A 19,048-nucleotide genomic window follows, 5' to 3' on the forward strand; every position below is an offset into this window, starting at 1 on the left:
TGTTTATTAAATGTTTTTTCTTAATTTTTTTCACATAATTTTAGCTTGGGATCGATCCTAATTTGGGATAAAATGTAAAGTATATTTTTTCTTTGGCTTAATTTAATTGAATATTAAAATCTTTGAAACTTATCTGTACAAGTTTATTTACTGTTTCACAACATGTCTGATATGGAGCAAGAGCCTGCTCTCATGAATTCATTTTATTATGTTTAGATGCACAATTTGCAGCTCCTATGCAATTTTGTGTCAAGAAAACCTTGCCAAAATAAAGGTAACATTTTTTAGCCTAATGTCTCTCAGGATGATGCTGTTAAACAATACCTCCGCTTTCTCCTGCTATGTCCCAAGCCTCAATGGTTTCACATGCAGTGCCCTGTGGTTCCTCTATAACTCCTAGTGGAGTTTATTTAAAAGCAGAAATTGCTGCCCAGGTATCTTCAGCGATATCTGCGGCATTAGCTGCCATTCCCAGATTACAGGGACAACGCAAGAGGAAATCTAGAAATTCAGAAAGTAAGGTGCCTGTCCTCAGTTCTGCTTCCCAAGTTGCCCTTTCTCATAAGTCTGATGAGGAAGATACATCGGGACTTTCTGAGGGTGAAATCTCAGATTCGGACAGTATGATTCCTTCTTCTGAGACTGAGGTGGTATACTTCAGATTTAAGCTTGAACACCTTTGTGTATTGTTAAAGGAGGTTTTAGCTAATTTAGATGACTCCGATACCCCTGTTGTTGTCACTCCTAAGAAATCTAGTAAACTTAATAGTTTCTTTGATGAACTTTCCACTTCAGAGGTTTTTTTCTGTGCCAGACCTTGCTAGGGAGATTATCTCACAGGAATGGGAGAAACCAGGGGCCATTTCCACTCTGGCTAAGAGTACCACTATTCCTGTTGAGGATAGCTGCTCTTTTAAGGATCCAATGGACAAGAAGCTGGAGGCTTATTTGAAAAAAATGTATGTTTATCAAGGTCTTCAATGGCAACCTGCAGTGTGTATTGCCACCATGACTCGTGCAGCATCTTATTGGTTTGACGCCTTGTCTGATTCTCTTCAAGTAGAGACTTCTTTGGATGAAATTCAAGATAGGATTAAAACTCTTAAGTTGGCCAATTATTTTATTGCAGATGCCATTTTACAGGTTGTTAGACTAGGAGCTAAAACTTCTAGTTTTGCTGTCCTAGCTCGCACAGCGTTATGGTTGAAATCCTGGTCTGTGTACGTTTCCTCTAAAGTCAAGCTTCTGGCGATTCCTTACAAGGGCAAAACCTTATTTGGCCCCGGTTTGGCAGAAATTATCTCTGATATTACAGGTGGAAAAGGGTCTTTTCTACCTCAAGATAAGAAGAATAGGCCTAAAGGTTGTCAGAGTAATTTTCGTTTCTTTTGTAAATTCAGAGGAAAGCCTTCCCCTTCTTCTTCCAAACAGGAACAATCCAAGTCTTCTTGGAAACCCAATCAGTCTTGGAGCAAGGGGAAACAATCTAAGAAACCCGCAGCTGATTCCAAATCAGCATAAAGGGTTTACGCCAATCCGGGATCGGATCAGGTGGGGGGCAGACTTTCTCAGTTCTCTTAAGCCTGGATACGAGATGTCCCAGATCCCTGGACTGTGGACATAGTATCCCAGGGTTATAAGTTGGAATTCAAGACTTTTCCTCCCAAAGGCAGATTCCTTCTCTCAATATTATCTGCAGACCAGATAAAGAGAGAAGTGTTCATGAAATGTATACCACATCTTTCTTCCCTGGGAGTGATAGTTCCAGTTCCAGTGCAGGAACAGGGTCTCGGTTTCTACTCCAACCTATTTGTGGTTCCCAAAAAAGAGGGAACTTTCCGTCCCATTCTAGACTTGAAGTGTCTAAACAAGTTTCTCAAAGTTCCATCCTTCAAGATTGAGACTATACGCTCCATTCTTCCTTTAGTACAAGATGGTCGGTTCATGACAACCATACAGCTAAAGGATGCGTATCTTCATGTTCCTATTCGCAGGGACCATCACAGATTCCTGAAATTTGTCTTTCTGAACAAACATTTCCAGAATTTTTTCAAAGGTTCTGGGGGTTCTTTTGGCAGTGATCTGTTCTCGTGGAATTGCTGTGGCATCCTACCTGGAAGACATATTGGTTCAGGTGCCATCTTTTAAACAATCAAAATCTCAAACAGAGATATTGTTGTCTTTTCTTCGTTCCCACGGATGGAATGTGAATCTGGAAAAAAGCTCCCTTTCCCCTGCTACAAAAGTAGTATTCTTAGGGACCATAATAGATTCTCTATTGATGAAAAATTTTCTGACAGAGGTGAGGAAAAACAAAACCATTTCCTCTTGCCTCTATCTTCAGGTTACTGCTCATCCTTCAGTGACTCAATGTATAGAGGTAATCAGTCTGATGGTGGCTTCCATGGACATCATTCCTTTTGCTTGATTCCATTTGAGAGCTCTCCAGTTGTGCATGCTCAGACAATGGAATAGCGACCTATCTCAGAGAATAGAGTTAGATCAGTCGTCAAGGGACTCCCTCCCGTGCTGGATTTCTCAGGAACATCTGTCTCATGGCACATGCTTTTGGAGACCTTCCTGGGTGATCGTGACCACGGACGCCAGCCTGCTGGGCTGGGGAGCAGTCTGGAACTCGTTAAAAGCTCAAGGCCTTTGGACTCGGGAGAAGTCTGCTCTTCCCATCAACATCTTGGAGTTGAGGGCGATTTACAATGCTCTACTGGCTTGGCCTCAGTTGTCCTCAGCCCAGTTTATCAGGTTCCAGTCAGACAACATAACCTCTGTGGCTTACATCAATCACCAGAGAGGAACTCGGAGTTCCTTAGCCATAAAAGACGTTACTCGGATTCTTCAGTGGGCAGAGACCCACAATTGCTGTCTATCTGCCATCCACATTCCAGGAGTAGACAACTGAGAAGCGGATTATCTGAGCAGACAGACTTTTCATCCCGGGGAGTGGGAACTCCATCCGGAGGTGTTTTCCAGCTTAGTCCTCAAATGGGGGGTGCCGGAGTTGGATCTGATGGCTTCCCATCAGAACATCAAGCTTCCAAGGTACGGTTTGAGGTCAAAAGATCTGCAGGTCGTTTTGATAGATGCTCTGGGGGTTCCTTCGGTTTTCAGGTTGGCATACCCGTTTCCTCAGTTTGCTCTCCTTCCACGAGTCATTGCTCGTATCAAACAGGAGAGAGTGTCGGTGATTCTAATAGCCCTTGCATGGCCTCGCAGGATCTGGTTGGCAGACCTAGTGGAGATGTCATCTCTCCCACCTTGGAGACTACCTCTGAGGAAGGACCTCCTGAGGAAGGGTCCCTTCCTTCATCCAAATCTCATTTCTCTGAAGCTGACTGCTTGGAGATTGAACGCTTAATTCTGTCTTAGCGTGGTTTTTCTGAGTCGGTCATTGAGACCATGATTGAGGCTCGCAAGCCTGTTACTAGAAATATTTACCATAAGATATGCCGTAAATATATTTATTGGTGTGAATCCAAGGGCTACTCTTGGAGTAGAATTAGAATTCCTAGAATTTTATCTTTTCTTCAGGAAGGCGTGGAGAAGGGATTGTCAGTCAGTACCCTGAAGGGTCAGATTTCTGCTTTATCAGTTCTACTACATAAACGTTTGGCGGATGTGCCAGATGTGCTATCTTTTTGTCAGGCCTTGGTCAAAATCAGGCCTGTCTTTTAGTCTGTTGCTCCTCCTTGGAGCCTTAACTTTGTTCTTAAAGTTTTACAGCTGGCTCCGTTTGAGCCGTTGCATTCCATAGACATTAAGTTGTTATCTTGGAAGGTTTTGTTTCTTGTTGCTATCTCTTGTGCTCGAAGAGTCTCCGAACTCTCACCTCTGCAATGTGATTCCCCTTATCTTATTTTTCATGCTGATAAGGCGGTTCTTTGTACTAAGTTAGGTTCCCTTCCTAAGGTTGTTTCTAATAGAAATATTAATCAGGAAATTGTTGTTCCCTTTCTGTGTCCTAATCCTTCTTCCAAAGAACGTTTGTTACACAATTTGGATGTTGTACGTGCTCTTAAATTCTACTTACAGGCGACTAAGGATTTTTGCCAGTCCTCTGTCCTCTTTGTCTGTTTCTCTGGGAAACGTTAAGGTCAGGAAACTACTGCTACTACTCTATCTTTTTGGTTACGAAGTATAAATCGTTTGGTTTATGACACTGCTGGACAGTATCCTCCTGAGAGAATTGCGGCTCATTCCACAAGAGCAGTTTCCTCTTCTTGGACTTTCAAAAATGAAGCTTATGTGGAACAAATTTGCAAGGCTGCAACTTGGTCTTCTCTACATACTTTTTCCAAAGTTTCCAAATTTGATACTTTTGCCTCGGCTGAGGTTTCTTTTGGGAAAAAGGTTCTTCAAGCAGTGGTGCCTTCTGTTTAGGACTGCCTGTCTTGTTTCTACCTATTTATCCATGTCCTCTAGCTTGGGTATTGGTTCCCAACAGTAATTACTTGTATGGTATTAGAACAGATTAATGCCTTGTTCTCTGCAATTGTTTGCCACAGTCATTATGTTAACAAAAGTTCCAAGTTCCATTGTGTTAAGCAGAAATGATAAAATAACGTGTGACACAGTTATGTTCATAAACCCTGCCATGTGCCCTTTCAGTTTTCAAGATTGGAAAGTCCACAATCTTTAAATTTAAATTACAAGAAAAGGGGGAGAAATAAATTATGAAAGTATAGGTTGTTTTACTATGCAAAATCAATAATTTAATATTACAATCTCAAAGTGTTTACAGTTCCTTTAATTCATGCTTTTTCATTTTTATCTAGTTAAAATGAGAAACTAGGGCCCAGATTACGAGTTTTGCGTTAGAGGCTATGCGGTGCTAACGAGCAGTTTTTTCTCACCGCTCACTAACCTACAGCGCTGGTATTACGAGTTTTCAGAAACCCGTCATTTAAAGACAATAAGTGAGCGTTGAGCAACATTTTGCTCATTTCCCCACTCCAATACCAGCGCTGCTTAAGTCAGCGGTGAGCTGGTGTAACATGCTCGTGCACGATTTCCCCATAAGAATCAATGGGGAGAGCCGGCTGAGAAAAAGTCTAACACCTGCAAAAAAGCAACGTAAACCTCCTTAACACAGTCCCATTGATTCCTATGGGGAAACAAAAGTTATGTCTACACCTAACACCCTAACATGAACCCCGAGTCTAAACACCCCTAATCTTACACTTATTAACCCTAATCTGCCACCCCCGACATCGCCAACACCTACATTATAATTATTAACCCCTAATCTTCTGCTCCGGACACCGCCGCCACCTACATTATATTTATTAACCCCTAATCTGCTGCCCCAACATCGCTGACACCTACATACTATTTATTAACCCCTAATCTGCCGCCCCCAATGTCGCTGCAACCTACCTACATTTATTAACCCCTAATCTGCCGCCCCCAACATCGCCGCCACTATATTAAAGTTATTAACCCCTAAACCTAAGTCTAACCCTAACACCCCCTAACTTAAATATAATTACAATAAATCTAAATAAATATTACTATCATTAACTAAATTATTCCTATTTAAAACGAAATACTTACCTATAAAATAAACCCTAAGCTAGCTACAATATAACTAGAATGTGTATATATATATATATATATATATATATATATATATGTAGAATGTATCGATTTGTGAAGATATCACACATCACAGTAAAACATGAGCCCCATTGATGTACTATTTATGTGATATGATTAATGCATTTTAATATCATTTAGATGGCTTTACCATATGTCTTACAGAATACTGCTTGTTCAAAATATCTGATATTTCTGAGAGTGAAATAATGTGAGAACCTAGTCTTGTTATTTTAGCTATATTTTATCTTAAGTATTATTTGGCTTGTATAAGTATTTCCCATGCATAACATACCTGGAAATAATTTGCAGGTTTGTAATTGATGGTGAACTATTAAACTATGACACTTATCAAGTAATAGAGAGAGAGCTTCTATACATATTCTGGTACACTGTAGTTAGATTTTTAGTTATATGTGCAGGGTTATCATTTATTTTTTAAATGACCTGTATACAATTTTCCTGACATTCTGCATATTTGATTGTCTATTTGTTTGATAACTTGATTAAGTCTCTTGTAAGAGCTGGAATGCACCATAAGGACAACAATACCACAATAAATACTACCGAATTCTCACTACAAATATATAGTAAAAGTTTCTTTTACCTCCATCCTCGAAGCTGGACATGTTAGTATAAATATATTAAATCTTTGTATGCAGAGCTACAAAGCCAGTCAAAGTAGATATTGTTAAAGATAAGACATTTCTCACCCCAGTGCTGGTAACATTTTTTGTCTTATTTTTTTATAGCATGCTGCAGGTAGAGCGAGCGAGAAAGAGAGAGGAGGGGGAATAAAGCTTTACAAACTTGTTGCTGTCAAAACCGTGGAAATAACAGTTCTTCAGACAAGTAATAGGAATTAGCTAGGCCACAGTGCCCCCTGTTGATGACTGGGCCGTATTTGTGCCAAGCTTGCGAAAGCGAGTTGGGCTCTGCCAAGCATTTATCTCCTTAGCTGGATAGAAAATGATTTTATTAATTGCATCATTTATTTCCCTTATTTTTGCCTGGACGCGATTGGCCAGGATGGTACCTACCGGGATTTGGGCTCACACACTCAAACCAGCGATTGCCATATGTCTCTTATTAGCTTCAGATGTTAATTATGAGGCCGCAGTAAGACATATTATAAAATATACCATAAATATAACCCCTTCTATGCGAGTAGGACAAGTAACACATTGCAAACTCATTATCAATTAATTTATGAACACAAAAGATTGAATGTTCGCAAACAATCGTAATTTTACTAATTGTGTTGACATGAATCTGCAAGACGGCTTTAGCCAATTCAAAAACATATTTCTTCTATTTTTTTTTAAAGTAATCTGGTTTTGCTTACAGCGATATAAGACGTTGGCGCTTTCAAAGTTAACACAGAATGGAAAACATAGTGGTCCAAGGACTTCTTGCTAAATTGTTTGGAGATTCACAGGTCACATTAGCATAAGAAGTTTCTGGCAGAAGCTTTATTCTTTGTTTGGAGTTCTGTATTAGGTATAAGCATTATACAGCATTACTGAAGCTTTGTTCTAGAATGAACCAACATAGGGTATAGTCGAATCTTTTAGATCAACTAGAAAATAAAGTATCAACAATCCCCACCCCCATAAATTTTTGAATTGTGAATTTGTTTTTGTTTTTTTTAAAACCTGGCCGACATGGAAAGAAATCAGGCAAAATCGTTGTTTTTTTTTTTTTTTAGACCTTGTACTGTAATGTAGGAGTCTCTGTTTCACATAGAGAAAACTACATAGCAACATAAACATTTCTCAAGATAACATTTGTGTTTCTACATTTTTTATAATGGCCTCACCATATCGACAAGACTTCTTAGAATATCTCACCTGAGAGGCGAGGTTTTGAATATCAGGCCCATGGTCTGAGGAATTGCAGGGCATGGAAATAATACATCAAGTTTAATACATCAGTCCCAGTAATTGTTGTATAATACAAAACGGCCTGAAAAAAACGCATGTACTGATTGCATGGTTATTTTGTTATTTAATTAATTAATTAATTAATCAATTAATTAAATGCATTATTTTTTTATAAACAGAAATCTACTTGGTTAGGGGACTAACATACATAGTGCATTAAATATTAAAGGCTGGAATAATCAGGTATGTTTCTAGTCTTTCAGATATTTCTGACTTGACATAGTAGAACCGATAACAATGCTTTCCTTATCTCGCTCCGTTATTTCAGGTCACTGTCATTTGAGACTATTAAATTCTACCTGTGCTAAGTAGTTATCATGAAAGGTAAAGAGATATATATCACAAATGCTCTTCTGGCTGAATGGGCACAAATTCCCATAAACAGAATAGTTGCGGCAGTTATAGCCACAAAGGGGGGCCTACTCAATACTAAGGCCCATGATTGTGAAATGGGATGTCCAACAAGCTCATATAAGTGTGATGGACAAGAGTCCACATATTTTTAGCCATATATGGCCAGATTACCAGCGGAGTGGTAGTTTGCTCTTGCATTCGAGTGTTAAAACCGCTAGAATATTTTTGTTCTCAGAGATTCACGCTCATATTATGATTTGAAAGTAAAAAGTTTGCGCTCTTGCGTTCGTAAAGTCGCAGTAACAAATAGACTTTGAGAAGTTGTAAAGGCAAAATCGCATTCCCCCATAGACCTCAATGGAGCCACCCAGAAGTCGTGCAAACATAGTTGCGGTTATTTAAAAGCGCAAGATAAGAAGATAATATTGCATATTTCATAATCCAATGTTCTGCACATAGCAGAATATGTTCTATTTATTCATAAAGGGACATTAAACACTAAATAAATGCTAGATAGAATAATGCAGTCAAAGAAATTTTCAATTTTCTTACTGTTAAGGACCCAGGGCTATTTTTACATTTCTGCAGTGTTTGTGTTTAGCTGTAATTTTCCTCTTACTCATTTACTTTACCCACACATATTATATACTGTTTTTCTCGCCATTAAATGGACTTTCTAAAGATACCATTATTTTCATCATATCTTATAATTTACTATAAAAAAATGATAAAATATGATGAAAAATGGGAAAAAAAACACTTTTTCTAACTTTGTCCCCCAAAATCTGTTACACATCTACAATCACCAAAAACACCCATGCTAAATAGTTTCTAAATTTTGTCCTGAGTTTAGAAAAACCCAATGTTTACATGTTCTTTGCTTTTTTTTCAAGTTACAGGGCAATAAGTACAAGTAGCACTTTGCTATTTCCAAACCATTTTTTTTCCCTCAAAATTAGCGATAGTTACATTGGAACACTGATATCTGTCAGGAATCCCTGAATATCCCTTTTTTTTTTAGTAGACAACCCAAAGTATTGATCTAGGCCCATTTTGGTATATTTCATGCCACCATTTCACTGTCAAATAAAAATAATTGTTTACTTTTTCATAAACTTTTTCACTAACTTTAGGTTTCTCACTGAAATTATTTACAAACAACTTATGCAATTATAGCATAAATGGTTGTAAATGCTTCTCTGGGATCCCCTTTGTTCAGAAATAGCAGACATATATGGCTTTGGCGTTGCTTTTCGGTAATTAGAAGGCCGCTAAATGCCGCTGCGCACCACACTTGTATTATGCCCAGCAGTGAAGGGGTTAATTCGGTATCTTGTAGGGTTAATTTTAGCTTTAGTGTAGAGCTCAGCCTCCCACCTGACACATCCCACCCCCTGATCCCTCCCTGACCCCCCCCCCCAATAGCTCTCTTCCCTCCCAAACACCACAATTGTCACCGCTAGTGGCAGACATTTTTTATATATATTTATATATATATGCTGCAGTGTTGGATCCCCCTTAGCCCCAACCTCCCTAATCCCCCCAAACAGCACTTTAACCCTCCCCCCTCTACCTAATTTCCACAATTTTAGGTACTGGCAGCTGTCTGCCAGTACCCAGTTTGCTAAATGTTAGGCCTTTTTAGAAATAAAAAAAATAAAGCCATTTTTTTCTGTAGTGTAGCTGCCCCCCCTCAATACCCTACCCCTCCTTCTCCCAGATCCTTTTCCCAAAAGTTATTCCTCCCTCCCACTCCCTCCTTCCCTCTCCCTCCTGCTTTTAAATCTGTGTAGTCCGCGTGTGCCACAGCCCCCCGCATGCGCTCTCGAATCTGCCGCACAGGAACTGCTCCACCAATGGGCCGCCCACCCGCCTCCCTCGTATCCAACCCACCAACGATTGGCACCATTGCTGGCCCTCTCTGCATCGGTGTGCTTAAAAAGGCATCACTGAGGCATCGCTGCAATACCCTGAAAGCGTTTGGAAGTGATCAGGATCGTTTCCACCGCTTGAAACACCAGAGGATGTGTCAGGCACATCCTTGGTCCGTAACGACCACTTTTTGTAGGATGTGCCTGGCACGTCCTCGGTCGTTAAGGGGTTAAAGTTTCATTACCTGTGTAAATATTGACAAAATAAATGCAACGTTTTAATATCTATAAAACAATGGGAGCTGCCATGTTGTAACTTAGTTTACCTTCTCTATTGTGGCCAATTAGGGACAGTTATAAATAGGTCACGAGTTTGCAGCCAATGGCTGTGTGGAATATAACATTTCTAAGAGGAACTGAAAGCTCACTATTTCAGAATGGAATTACAGGAAAAAGGAACAAAATAAATAATGAAAGTATATTATAGAGCTTTTTTATATATGCAATGTATTATCTCAAAGTGTTTAATGTCCCTTTAAAGGGATATTTAAATATATATCTGATGGTCTTTTTCACAAATATATATTTATACACATGATTATATATTTATATATGTCTATATATGTGTATATATGTCTTTAAATATATAAGTACATATGTACACACACACACGCACACACACACACATATATATATATATATATATATATATATATATACACACACACTTATACATGTGTATGTATCTCTATGTTTAAGACCTGTGCAGTCCTTTTTTTCTCTAACACCTGAGACCTTATAACTTTTTAGTGTAATTTGTTTTGTTTTTTTTTAGATAGTGTTATTGTGAGTGTAAATGTACTATTGTTGTTGTGATGTTTTGTGACACTGTTTATTTGAGCGTATTTTAGGGCACTGAAGTCGCAGTAATCATTCTAGTCTAAATCCCAATTGCGCTCACATGTTGGCATTTACTTTCAACTTTTAATACGACATATATATCAGAATGTGCACACTGGCTTAAACACTGTGCATGTGCTTTTTGCTAACACATAGTAAGTGTAAATGAAAAGCTTCTGTACAATGCTTCTTTCTGTATGCTTAGTTTTAGTGACAGGATTAACTTGGTAGCAACTGCCATTTAAAAAGACATGAAAGTCAAAATTAAACTTTTTAGAATGAAAAGAAATCCTCCTATTTACTTCTGTTACCATATTTATTGTCTTTCTCTTGGTATCCGTTGTAGGAAGCAACTTTGCATGAAAGCTTACTTGTTACAAACACAAGACACGTCAAGACACGTGCATGCTCCTGAGCCTACCTCAGTATGTTCTCATGTAAAGGAGCTAAGTTTCTGCAAAGGATACCAAGAGAATGACAGTAAACTTGATAGTAGAAGTAAATTGGAAAGATGTTTTTTTAAATGTGTGATTATAAGGTAAACAGATAATTACTTTGCAGGAGATACATTGTGAGCCCAGGGTTTGAATGAGCTCCCAGAAGATAGCAGTGAACACTAGGAGTCAGGTGATTAACAGATAAGTAGTCAGTAGTCAGGTCAAGTTCAGCAATGAGTAGTGTAAAGTACAGTTCCTTAGGTCAGTAGCCAGCCCACAGCTAAAAGTGTCTTAGACTTTCTTTTTAGATCTTTGTGTCTTTTGTTTTCCTTGCAGGGCCCTCCTGGTTCTCAGCCATCACCTCATGCACAGCCTCCACCCCACAACCCCAATAACCCCATGATGGGTCCTCACAGTCAGGTAAGTAGGCTCAGTCTTCTTGCTATTAATAACTTTTTGATCATGGAAATCATAAACACATTTGTTTTTGTCATGTTTCAGATAAAACATACAATTGTAAACAACTTTCCATTTCATTTCCATTATCAATGTTGCTTCATTCTCTTGAAGGGGCAGCATTGCACTATGGGAGCTAGCTGAAACATAATTTAGTCAATAATATGAAGAATATATGTGCAGCTAGCTCTGAGCTTCTGAGCCTACCTAGGTATGCTTTTCAACAAAAGATACCAAAAGAACAAAGCAATTTAAATAATATAAGTAGATTGAAAAGTTGTTTAAAATTCTATGCTCTTTGTGAATCAGAAAATCATTTTTTTAAATATATATATAGTTTTAAAATATGTGAGCATGAATGTTATGACACCAACCTAAACGAGAATTTCTTGTGTAATTAATTTCATAAACATAATATAGAGAAAGTGTGAGCTTCTACTCATTTCTTGTACAGCAATAACTGAAAGGTAATGGCTTAATCCAGCCATGGCCACAAGGCAATCAAATCCCTTCCCCATCATTCTCCATGTGTCTGGAAGCTGCGCGAGTATTTTTAATTGCAAATCTTTCCCAACTGAGTTAATCCCAATTACCGTTAAACGATTTATAGGGACAGAGTTGTGAGCTTTATTTTCGCATGGTGGGAGCACATTATTGATGCAGAGCTCGATCAGACAGCTGAAAGAGGTGATGGGAGTCCCCATATAAAAAAAAAAGATGTTTCGTTATTGTAGTCTCACAAAAGCCAGAGTAGAGGACCTACCTTACTTTAAAGAGTCTTGGTTAACAGAACATAAAAAAAACAGTAGTAAAAGTAATCATATGATGTATGTTTTTTCCTGGTTGATTTAATTGAACTTGCTCTGATAGTTGCTCTACAAAAGTAAAATACAGTTAAACTTTAAATGATGTTGCATAATTAAAGATAAAACCACAGATTATTCTATACATTGCACGTGGCTTATGCACATCAAGCCTATGAATTACCGCAGGCACACAACTTTGATAATGACTAATAGAAACTATGAAATTGTTGATATGCATAGAATCTTATTTTAAATGTGAAGTAATGTATTGTCATATAGTGTAATTGGGTAAATACTAATCAGATATAGCTTTAGGTGCTGTCTACACATACATTTCCTCCTCTCTGTTGTCTCACCAGCTGCCTAGCTGATTAATATCTCATCCTGGATGACTTCTCACTACTTAAAGCTGAACCTCTCTAAAACTGAACTCCTTCACTTTCCTCCCTCGACCAATCTCCCCGTTCCCCAAATCTGACTTACTGTGGACAACACTGTCATCAACCTTACACCTCAGGCCCGCTTCCTTGAGGTCATACTTGACTCAGAACTTTCTTTTTCTCACAACATTAAGTCCTTAGCTAGCTCCTTCCTATTCCAACTTAAAAAAAATCTCTCAAATTCGTCACTTCCTCACTCAAGACACAACTATGATTCTTATCCATTCCCTTATCATTTCCCGCCTTGACTACTGCAATTCTGTCATCTCTGGTCTCCCCATCAACCACCTGTCCCCACTGCAATCCATCAAGTATCCCTCTCTCAGGCTCATTTTCTTTAAGCATCGCACCACATCAGCTGCACTTATTTTGCCAACACCTCCACTAGCTTCCCTTAGCCTCAAGAATAAAATTCAAAATTTTGACCCTGACATACAAAGCCCTCATCAAAACGGCACCCTCCTATATCTCTGCCCTTGTCTGCAAATATTCCCCAACTCTCCACTCTGCTCATGACCTACTTCTCTCCTCATCTCCCATCACTTCCTCACACTCTCGCCTGCAAGACTTTAGAACTGCACCTATCATATGGAGCTCTTTGCCTTGCTCAGACTTTCTTCGTCTCAAAAGCTTCAAGTGTTCCTTAAAAACACATCTGTGCAAGGACTCATAAAACTTACTTTAAGATGACTGTACTACTTATGTGTCCCTCTCCCTCAATGTCCCTGTGTATTGCCTTTAGATTGTAAGCTTGAGAGCCACTCTAATTGTAGCTCACTGTGTATAAAAGTGCATCTACAACTGATTGATTGTGCTCAAGGGCAGGGCTCTCCTCTCCTTTTGTTTACGTTTGTCAATGTGAGTGTAGTAATGTAAATTGTATAGTCTTACACAATGTCTTATTGTAAGTTGTTTTATTGTATTGTACCCTCATGATTGTAATATACCTTTGTATAGTGCTGCGTAAAATGTTGGAGATTTATAAATAAACGATAATAATAATAATAATAAAGTAGTGTGCTGGTTATAGCATAGAAAAACGTACCCCGCAATACTTAATTATTACACCATTTTTTAATTTAATTCTTATATAATAAATAATTTGATAAGCATAGTATTGAGATTTGTAAAATGGCAAAGAAAGAGAAGAAGGCGCCATGATGGTGCAAGATCAACTATAATTTGATGCAAATACAGTTTTATCCTCAAAATACTCACAAATTGTATAGCACTTGGGAAGTGCCACAAACGTCTGCTGGACCTTTAGGAGCCGCCCAGAAAGCTCACACTCCAGGAATGGAAAGCCAATGGTTCACTCGATCCATATGGATTAATTCTCATACACCGGTCCCAAACAGGTAACGCGTGTCTGCTTCCTAATACTGGATCAAACCCCTTGGCAGTGGGAATAGCAATGATAAAATATAATATAATCACACTCACAGAGAATATGCTAAAATGAGCCGTGCAAGGTCTGTTTATGTGATCATAACTTCAGCAGGACATTGCTATTCGCACTGCCAAGGAGTTTGTTAGATTTTGCACCATCATGGCGCCTTCTTCTCTTTGTTTGCCATTTTACAGAATTCATAGGCTCGGCTTTATGCAGAGCATTTGGAAGGAATACAGCGGCCACTATTTCTGTGAAAACGGATTCCAGCAATATTAAACAAGTTCACAGTCACCTTTGGAACTCTTTTTATTCTGGGACTGAAAAACAAGTATTGTTCACTCATATTATTATTTATTTATATGTTTATATAGGTATTATTGATACCGGAAATTTATAACACTGTATATTGATCTATAGTTTTTTTTTGGCGCATCCAATATCACTTTTCATTTTGTTATAGTATTGAGATTATTCCCGGCCTCCCTCTAATCATAAGTGCCGGCATGTTGAAATCTTTCTTTTACTGCATTCGAATGCTGACCTGTTTACACATGTGCAGCAAATCTTCATCAGATACCTGCAGTGAAACTTAGGTTCCAAAATGTCCGCACCCATTATAAGAGTGAGGTGCATGAAATGTATTTAGTGTTTATTTGTACTTTTACCTTATTAAAATGTATGTGATAATATGTACAAATTAATATTACTATTTGTCTCTCCACAATTTTTTTGTTGTTACTCAGACTCAATTTTAGTTATTTGTAGAGATATGATGACTATTTAATTAAGGGGTTAACAAAATTTCAAGAAAGAAATATATTGCACATACTACAAGAAGAGGTCCTGGTGTGAAGTTAAAGATTTAAATTAGGATAAAACCCATTTACATTTATCTTCTGACTCCCACAAATTACTACAAATACTTTTCCCTCTGTGAACTTGCAGACTGCAGCATTAATAAATAATTTCCATAGTAAACCATATACTTATTTTTTTTTTTTTTAAATAACTCAAAGCACCTTCATTAGCAAATGTAGCTTCCTGTAAGTGAATAGGGCCCTTAAGGAATTCTCCGTCATCCCCCACCCAACTTCTGCAGTTCAGTACATTTAGAAATCATGTCCACATTCTCATACGCAAACAGAAGAGGATCCATCAATATTTGAATGTCTTTCTGTAGAGCAGCAGGAAAATAATGTAATATTAATATTGTATTGACTACCTGTTGTATTATGGGAATTAGTGATCCAGGCCAAGCCATTGAAGCACACTGCTTTGTTTGAATAGCTGAAAACACACAAGCCTTCTCCTATTATCTTGGAATTACTTGACCTGATTCTTGGAAAAGCCTTCCATAGAACGTCCAAGGGGAAACTGCTGTGGGGTTTCCTGAGTCAGAGCTGCAGTAAATGTTCTTTCCATTGAATTGCCAATCATGCCGCACTCTCACCTCAGATTGACTTCATAAACATCAATGAGCTATTGCGTCCATCTAAATCCTTCATACATTTTACTCTGATTGTCAACATTCAATTTCAGAAGCGTTGTCCTCCAATGGTTCTCAGATCCCCTTAAAGGGACTTGAAACCCAAGATTGTTTCTTTTATGCTTTAGCTAGAGCATACATTTTTAAACTGTTACTTTTCTTATCCATTTTCCTTCATTTTCTTGGTATACTGTATTGAAGGAGCAGCAATGCACTACTGGGAGCTAGCTGAACACATCGGTTAACCAATGAAAAGAGGCATATATTTGCAGCCACCAATCAGCAATTAGCTCCTTAGCCTGCCTAGGTATGCTTGTCAACAAAGGATACCAAGAGAATGAAGTAAATTTAAAATATTTACAGTGAATACACAGTTAAAATCTTTATTAAATATGAATATTGCATAAATATGTTTTTTCATATTTTCATATAAATACATATGTATACACACACACACATATATTTATATATATATATATATATATATATATATATACATATATATATATATATATATACACACACACACACATATATATATATATATATACACACATAAATATATACATATTCACACATACATATTTAGACACGTATATGTATGTATGTCTATGTTAAAGTAAACTTGTGCAATATTTTTTCTTAATAGTTTTTATTAGATGGTGTTATTATAAGTGTAGCTGTACTTTGTAATGTATTTTTGATGTGTTTTGTTTCGCGAAGCAGTTGACCAGAGCTCTGAAGACATGCTAACCTGACGAGCCTTAACTTGAATTGCGCTCATGCGATTGCTTTTGCTTTCAACTTGTAATACGAGTAGAGCACCCGACACACGCAAACACCTGCAATATACTCCTTATTGCTCGCGCGTAACTGTTATTGCTCCACTCATAATCTGGCCCTAAGTCGATTTTTCTGTTCTTTAACATAACAGAACGTTAGGCCTTAAGGCCTGTTTGCTCACTGGCTAATAAACAGATCTCCCACTGTTTTATTGGTGCCCAGTGGCACTCCTCACAAACATGAAAACCCCATTTCTTTCTCAGTACAGGAACATCCATTAAAAAAAGAAAAGAAACAAAACAAACCTGTAATACATTTTAAAAATCCCTCTTTCTCCTACATTGGTGTGTCCGGTCCACGGCTTCATCCTTACTTGTGGAATATTCTCATTCCCTACAGGAAATGGCAAAGAGAGCACACAGCAAAAGCTGTCCATATAGCCCCCCCTCTGACTCTGCCCCCCAGTCATTCTCTTTGCCGCTCTGAACAAGTAGCATCTCCACGGGGATGGTAAAGAGTATGTGGTGTTAGTTGTAGTTTTATTTCTTCTATCAAGAGTTTGTTATTTTAAAATAGTGCCGGTTTGTACTATTTACTCTACAACAGAAAGTGATGAAGATTTCTGTTAAAAGAGGAGTATGATTTTAGTACCAGTAACTAAAATCCATTGCTGTTGCCACGCAGGACTGTTGAAACCAGAGAACTTCAGTTGGGGGGAACAGTTTGCAGGCTTATCTGCTTTAGGTATGATCAGTCACTTTTCTAACAAGACCTAGTAATGCTAGAAGACTGTCAGTTTTCCCTTAGGGGATAGGTAAGCCATTTTCTTAGGCTCAGTTACAGAATTAAGGCTTATAAATTGGGCTCTATGCTGGTTGACACTATTGTGGGCTAAATCGATTAACTTTTATCATATTTATATGACATTTGGAGTGTTTTGTAAACTTTGAAACACTTTTGGGGACGTTTATTTGCGCCTGGCAGTTGTTTAGACGCCTAATCTTGTCAGAAAGGCCCCTTCACTCTGGAATGCAGAGGGTGGAGGCCTCATTTTCGCGCCTCAGTTGCGCAGTTTCTTTCTCTAGGCAGTGCACGCAGCTTCACATAAGAGGGTCAAGTGGCTTAGAAAAGGACTCAGAGAGGCTTATTACTGTGGTGAATAACCCCTAAGGAAGGTAAAAGCCGCAGCAAGGTCTGTGGCAGGGACTGTAGTGTGTTTAAACCGGTCAATTGTGATTATTAGCTCCGGTTTGGTCATTTAAGGGTTAAGAGACTTGAAATTTGGTGTGCAATACTTTCAAAGCATTAAGACACTGGGGTATAAATTTCATAAAGATCGGATATTTCTTTGATAGTTTTTCGATCATTCAGAAATAAAGTGTGCTCTTTTTATTATTTAAAGAGACAGTAACGGTTTTGTTTAAAATTGTTTTTATTGCATTAAAAGCCTGCCTAAGTCTGTTTAACATGTCTGTACCTTCAGATAGCATATGTTCTGTATGTATGGAGGCTAAGGTGGTTCCCCCATTAAATGTATGTGCGAATTGTGCCATGGCGTCCAAACAAAGTAAGGACAGTACTGTCACATTTAATAATGTTGCCCAAGGTGATTCTTTAAATGAAGGTAGTGGGGATAGTTCATCATCCTCTCCTTCTGTGTCAACACCAGCTTTGTCCGCGCAGGCGATACCTAGTACATCTAGCGCGCCAATGCTTGTTACTATGCAGCAATTAACAGCAGTAATGGATAATTCTCTAGCAGCTCTCTTATCCAAACTGCCAGCATTTCCTAGAAAGCGTGATTGCTCAGTTTTAAATACAGAGGATGAGCAAGTAGGCGCTGACGATAATTTATCTGTTATGCCCTCACATCAATCTGAATTGGCAGTGAGGGAGGGTCTGTCTGAGGGAGAAATTTCTGACTCAGGAAAAATTTCTCAGCAGGCAGAAGCTGATATTGTGGCATTTAAATTTAAGCTAGAACATCTCCGTGCGCTGCTTAAGGAGGTGCTAGCTACCCTTGATGATTGTGATACTTTGGTGATTCCAGAGAAGTTGTGCAAAATGGACAAATTCTTAGAGGTCCCAGTGCACGCTGATGCTTTTCCGATACCCAAGAGGGTGGCGGACATAGTGACTAAGGAGTGGGAGAAGCCAGGTGTACCTTTTGTTCCCCCTCCTATATTTAAGAAAATGTTCCCCATTGTCGACCCCAGAAGGGATACATGGCAAACGGTCCCTAAGGTAGAGGGGGCAGTTTCAATGTTAGCTAAGCGCACAACTATTCCTATAGAGGACAGTTGCGCTTTCAAAGATCCGATGGATAAAAAATTGGAAGGATTGCTTAAAAAGATTTTTGTTCAGCAAGGTTTCCTTCTTCAACCAATTTCGTGCATTATTCCTGTCACCACGGCGGCGTCTTTTTGGTTCGATGAACTAGAAAATTTGCTCCAAAAGGAGACTCCATATGATGAAGTCATGGACAGAATTCACGCACTAAAGTTGGCTAATTCCTTTATTTTGGATGCCGCTTTTCAATTGGCTAAATTAGCGGCGAAAAATTCAGGTT

General features: G+C 38.4%; 1 protein-coding gene across 1 annotated transcript in view; it reads left to right on the plus strand.

Moving 5' to 3' along the window:
• Positions 1-19,048, plus strand: part of SSBP4 (single stranded DNA binding protein 4) — a 598,177-nt gene that overhangs the window by 519,523 nt on the left and 59,606 nt on the right. The window contains exon 7 of the mRNA XM_053702958.1: positions 11,452-11,535. Coding sequence (XP_053558933.1) covers positions 11,452-11,535 — 84 coding nt within the window. The remainder of the gene's footprint in view (positions 1-11,451; positions 11,536-19,048) is intronic.

The sequence above is a fragment of the Bombina bombina genome, chromosome 2, assembly GCF_027579735.1.
Source record: "Bombina bombina isolate aBomBom1 chromosome 2, aBomBom1.pri, whole genome shotgun sequence".
Lineage (NCBI taxonomy): Eukaryota > Metazoa > Chordata > Amphibia > Anura > Bombinatoridae > Bombina > Bombina bombina.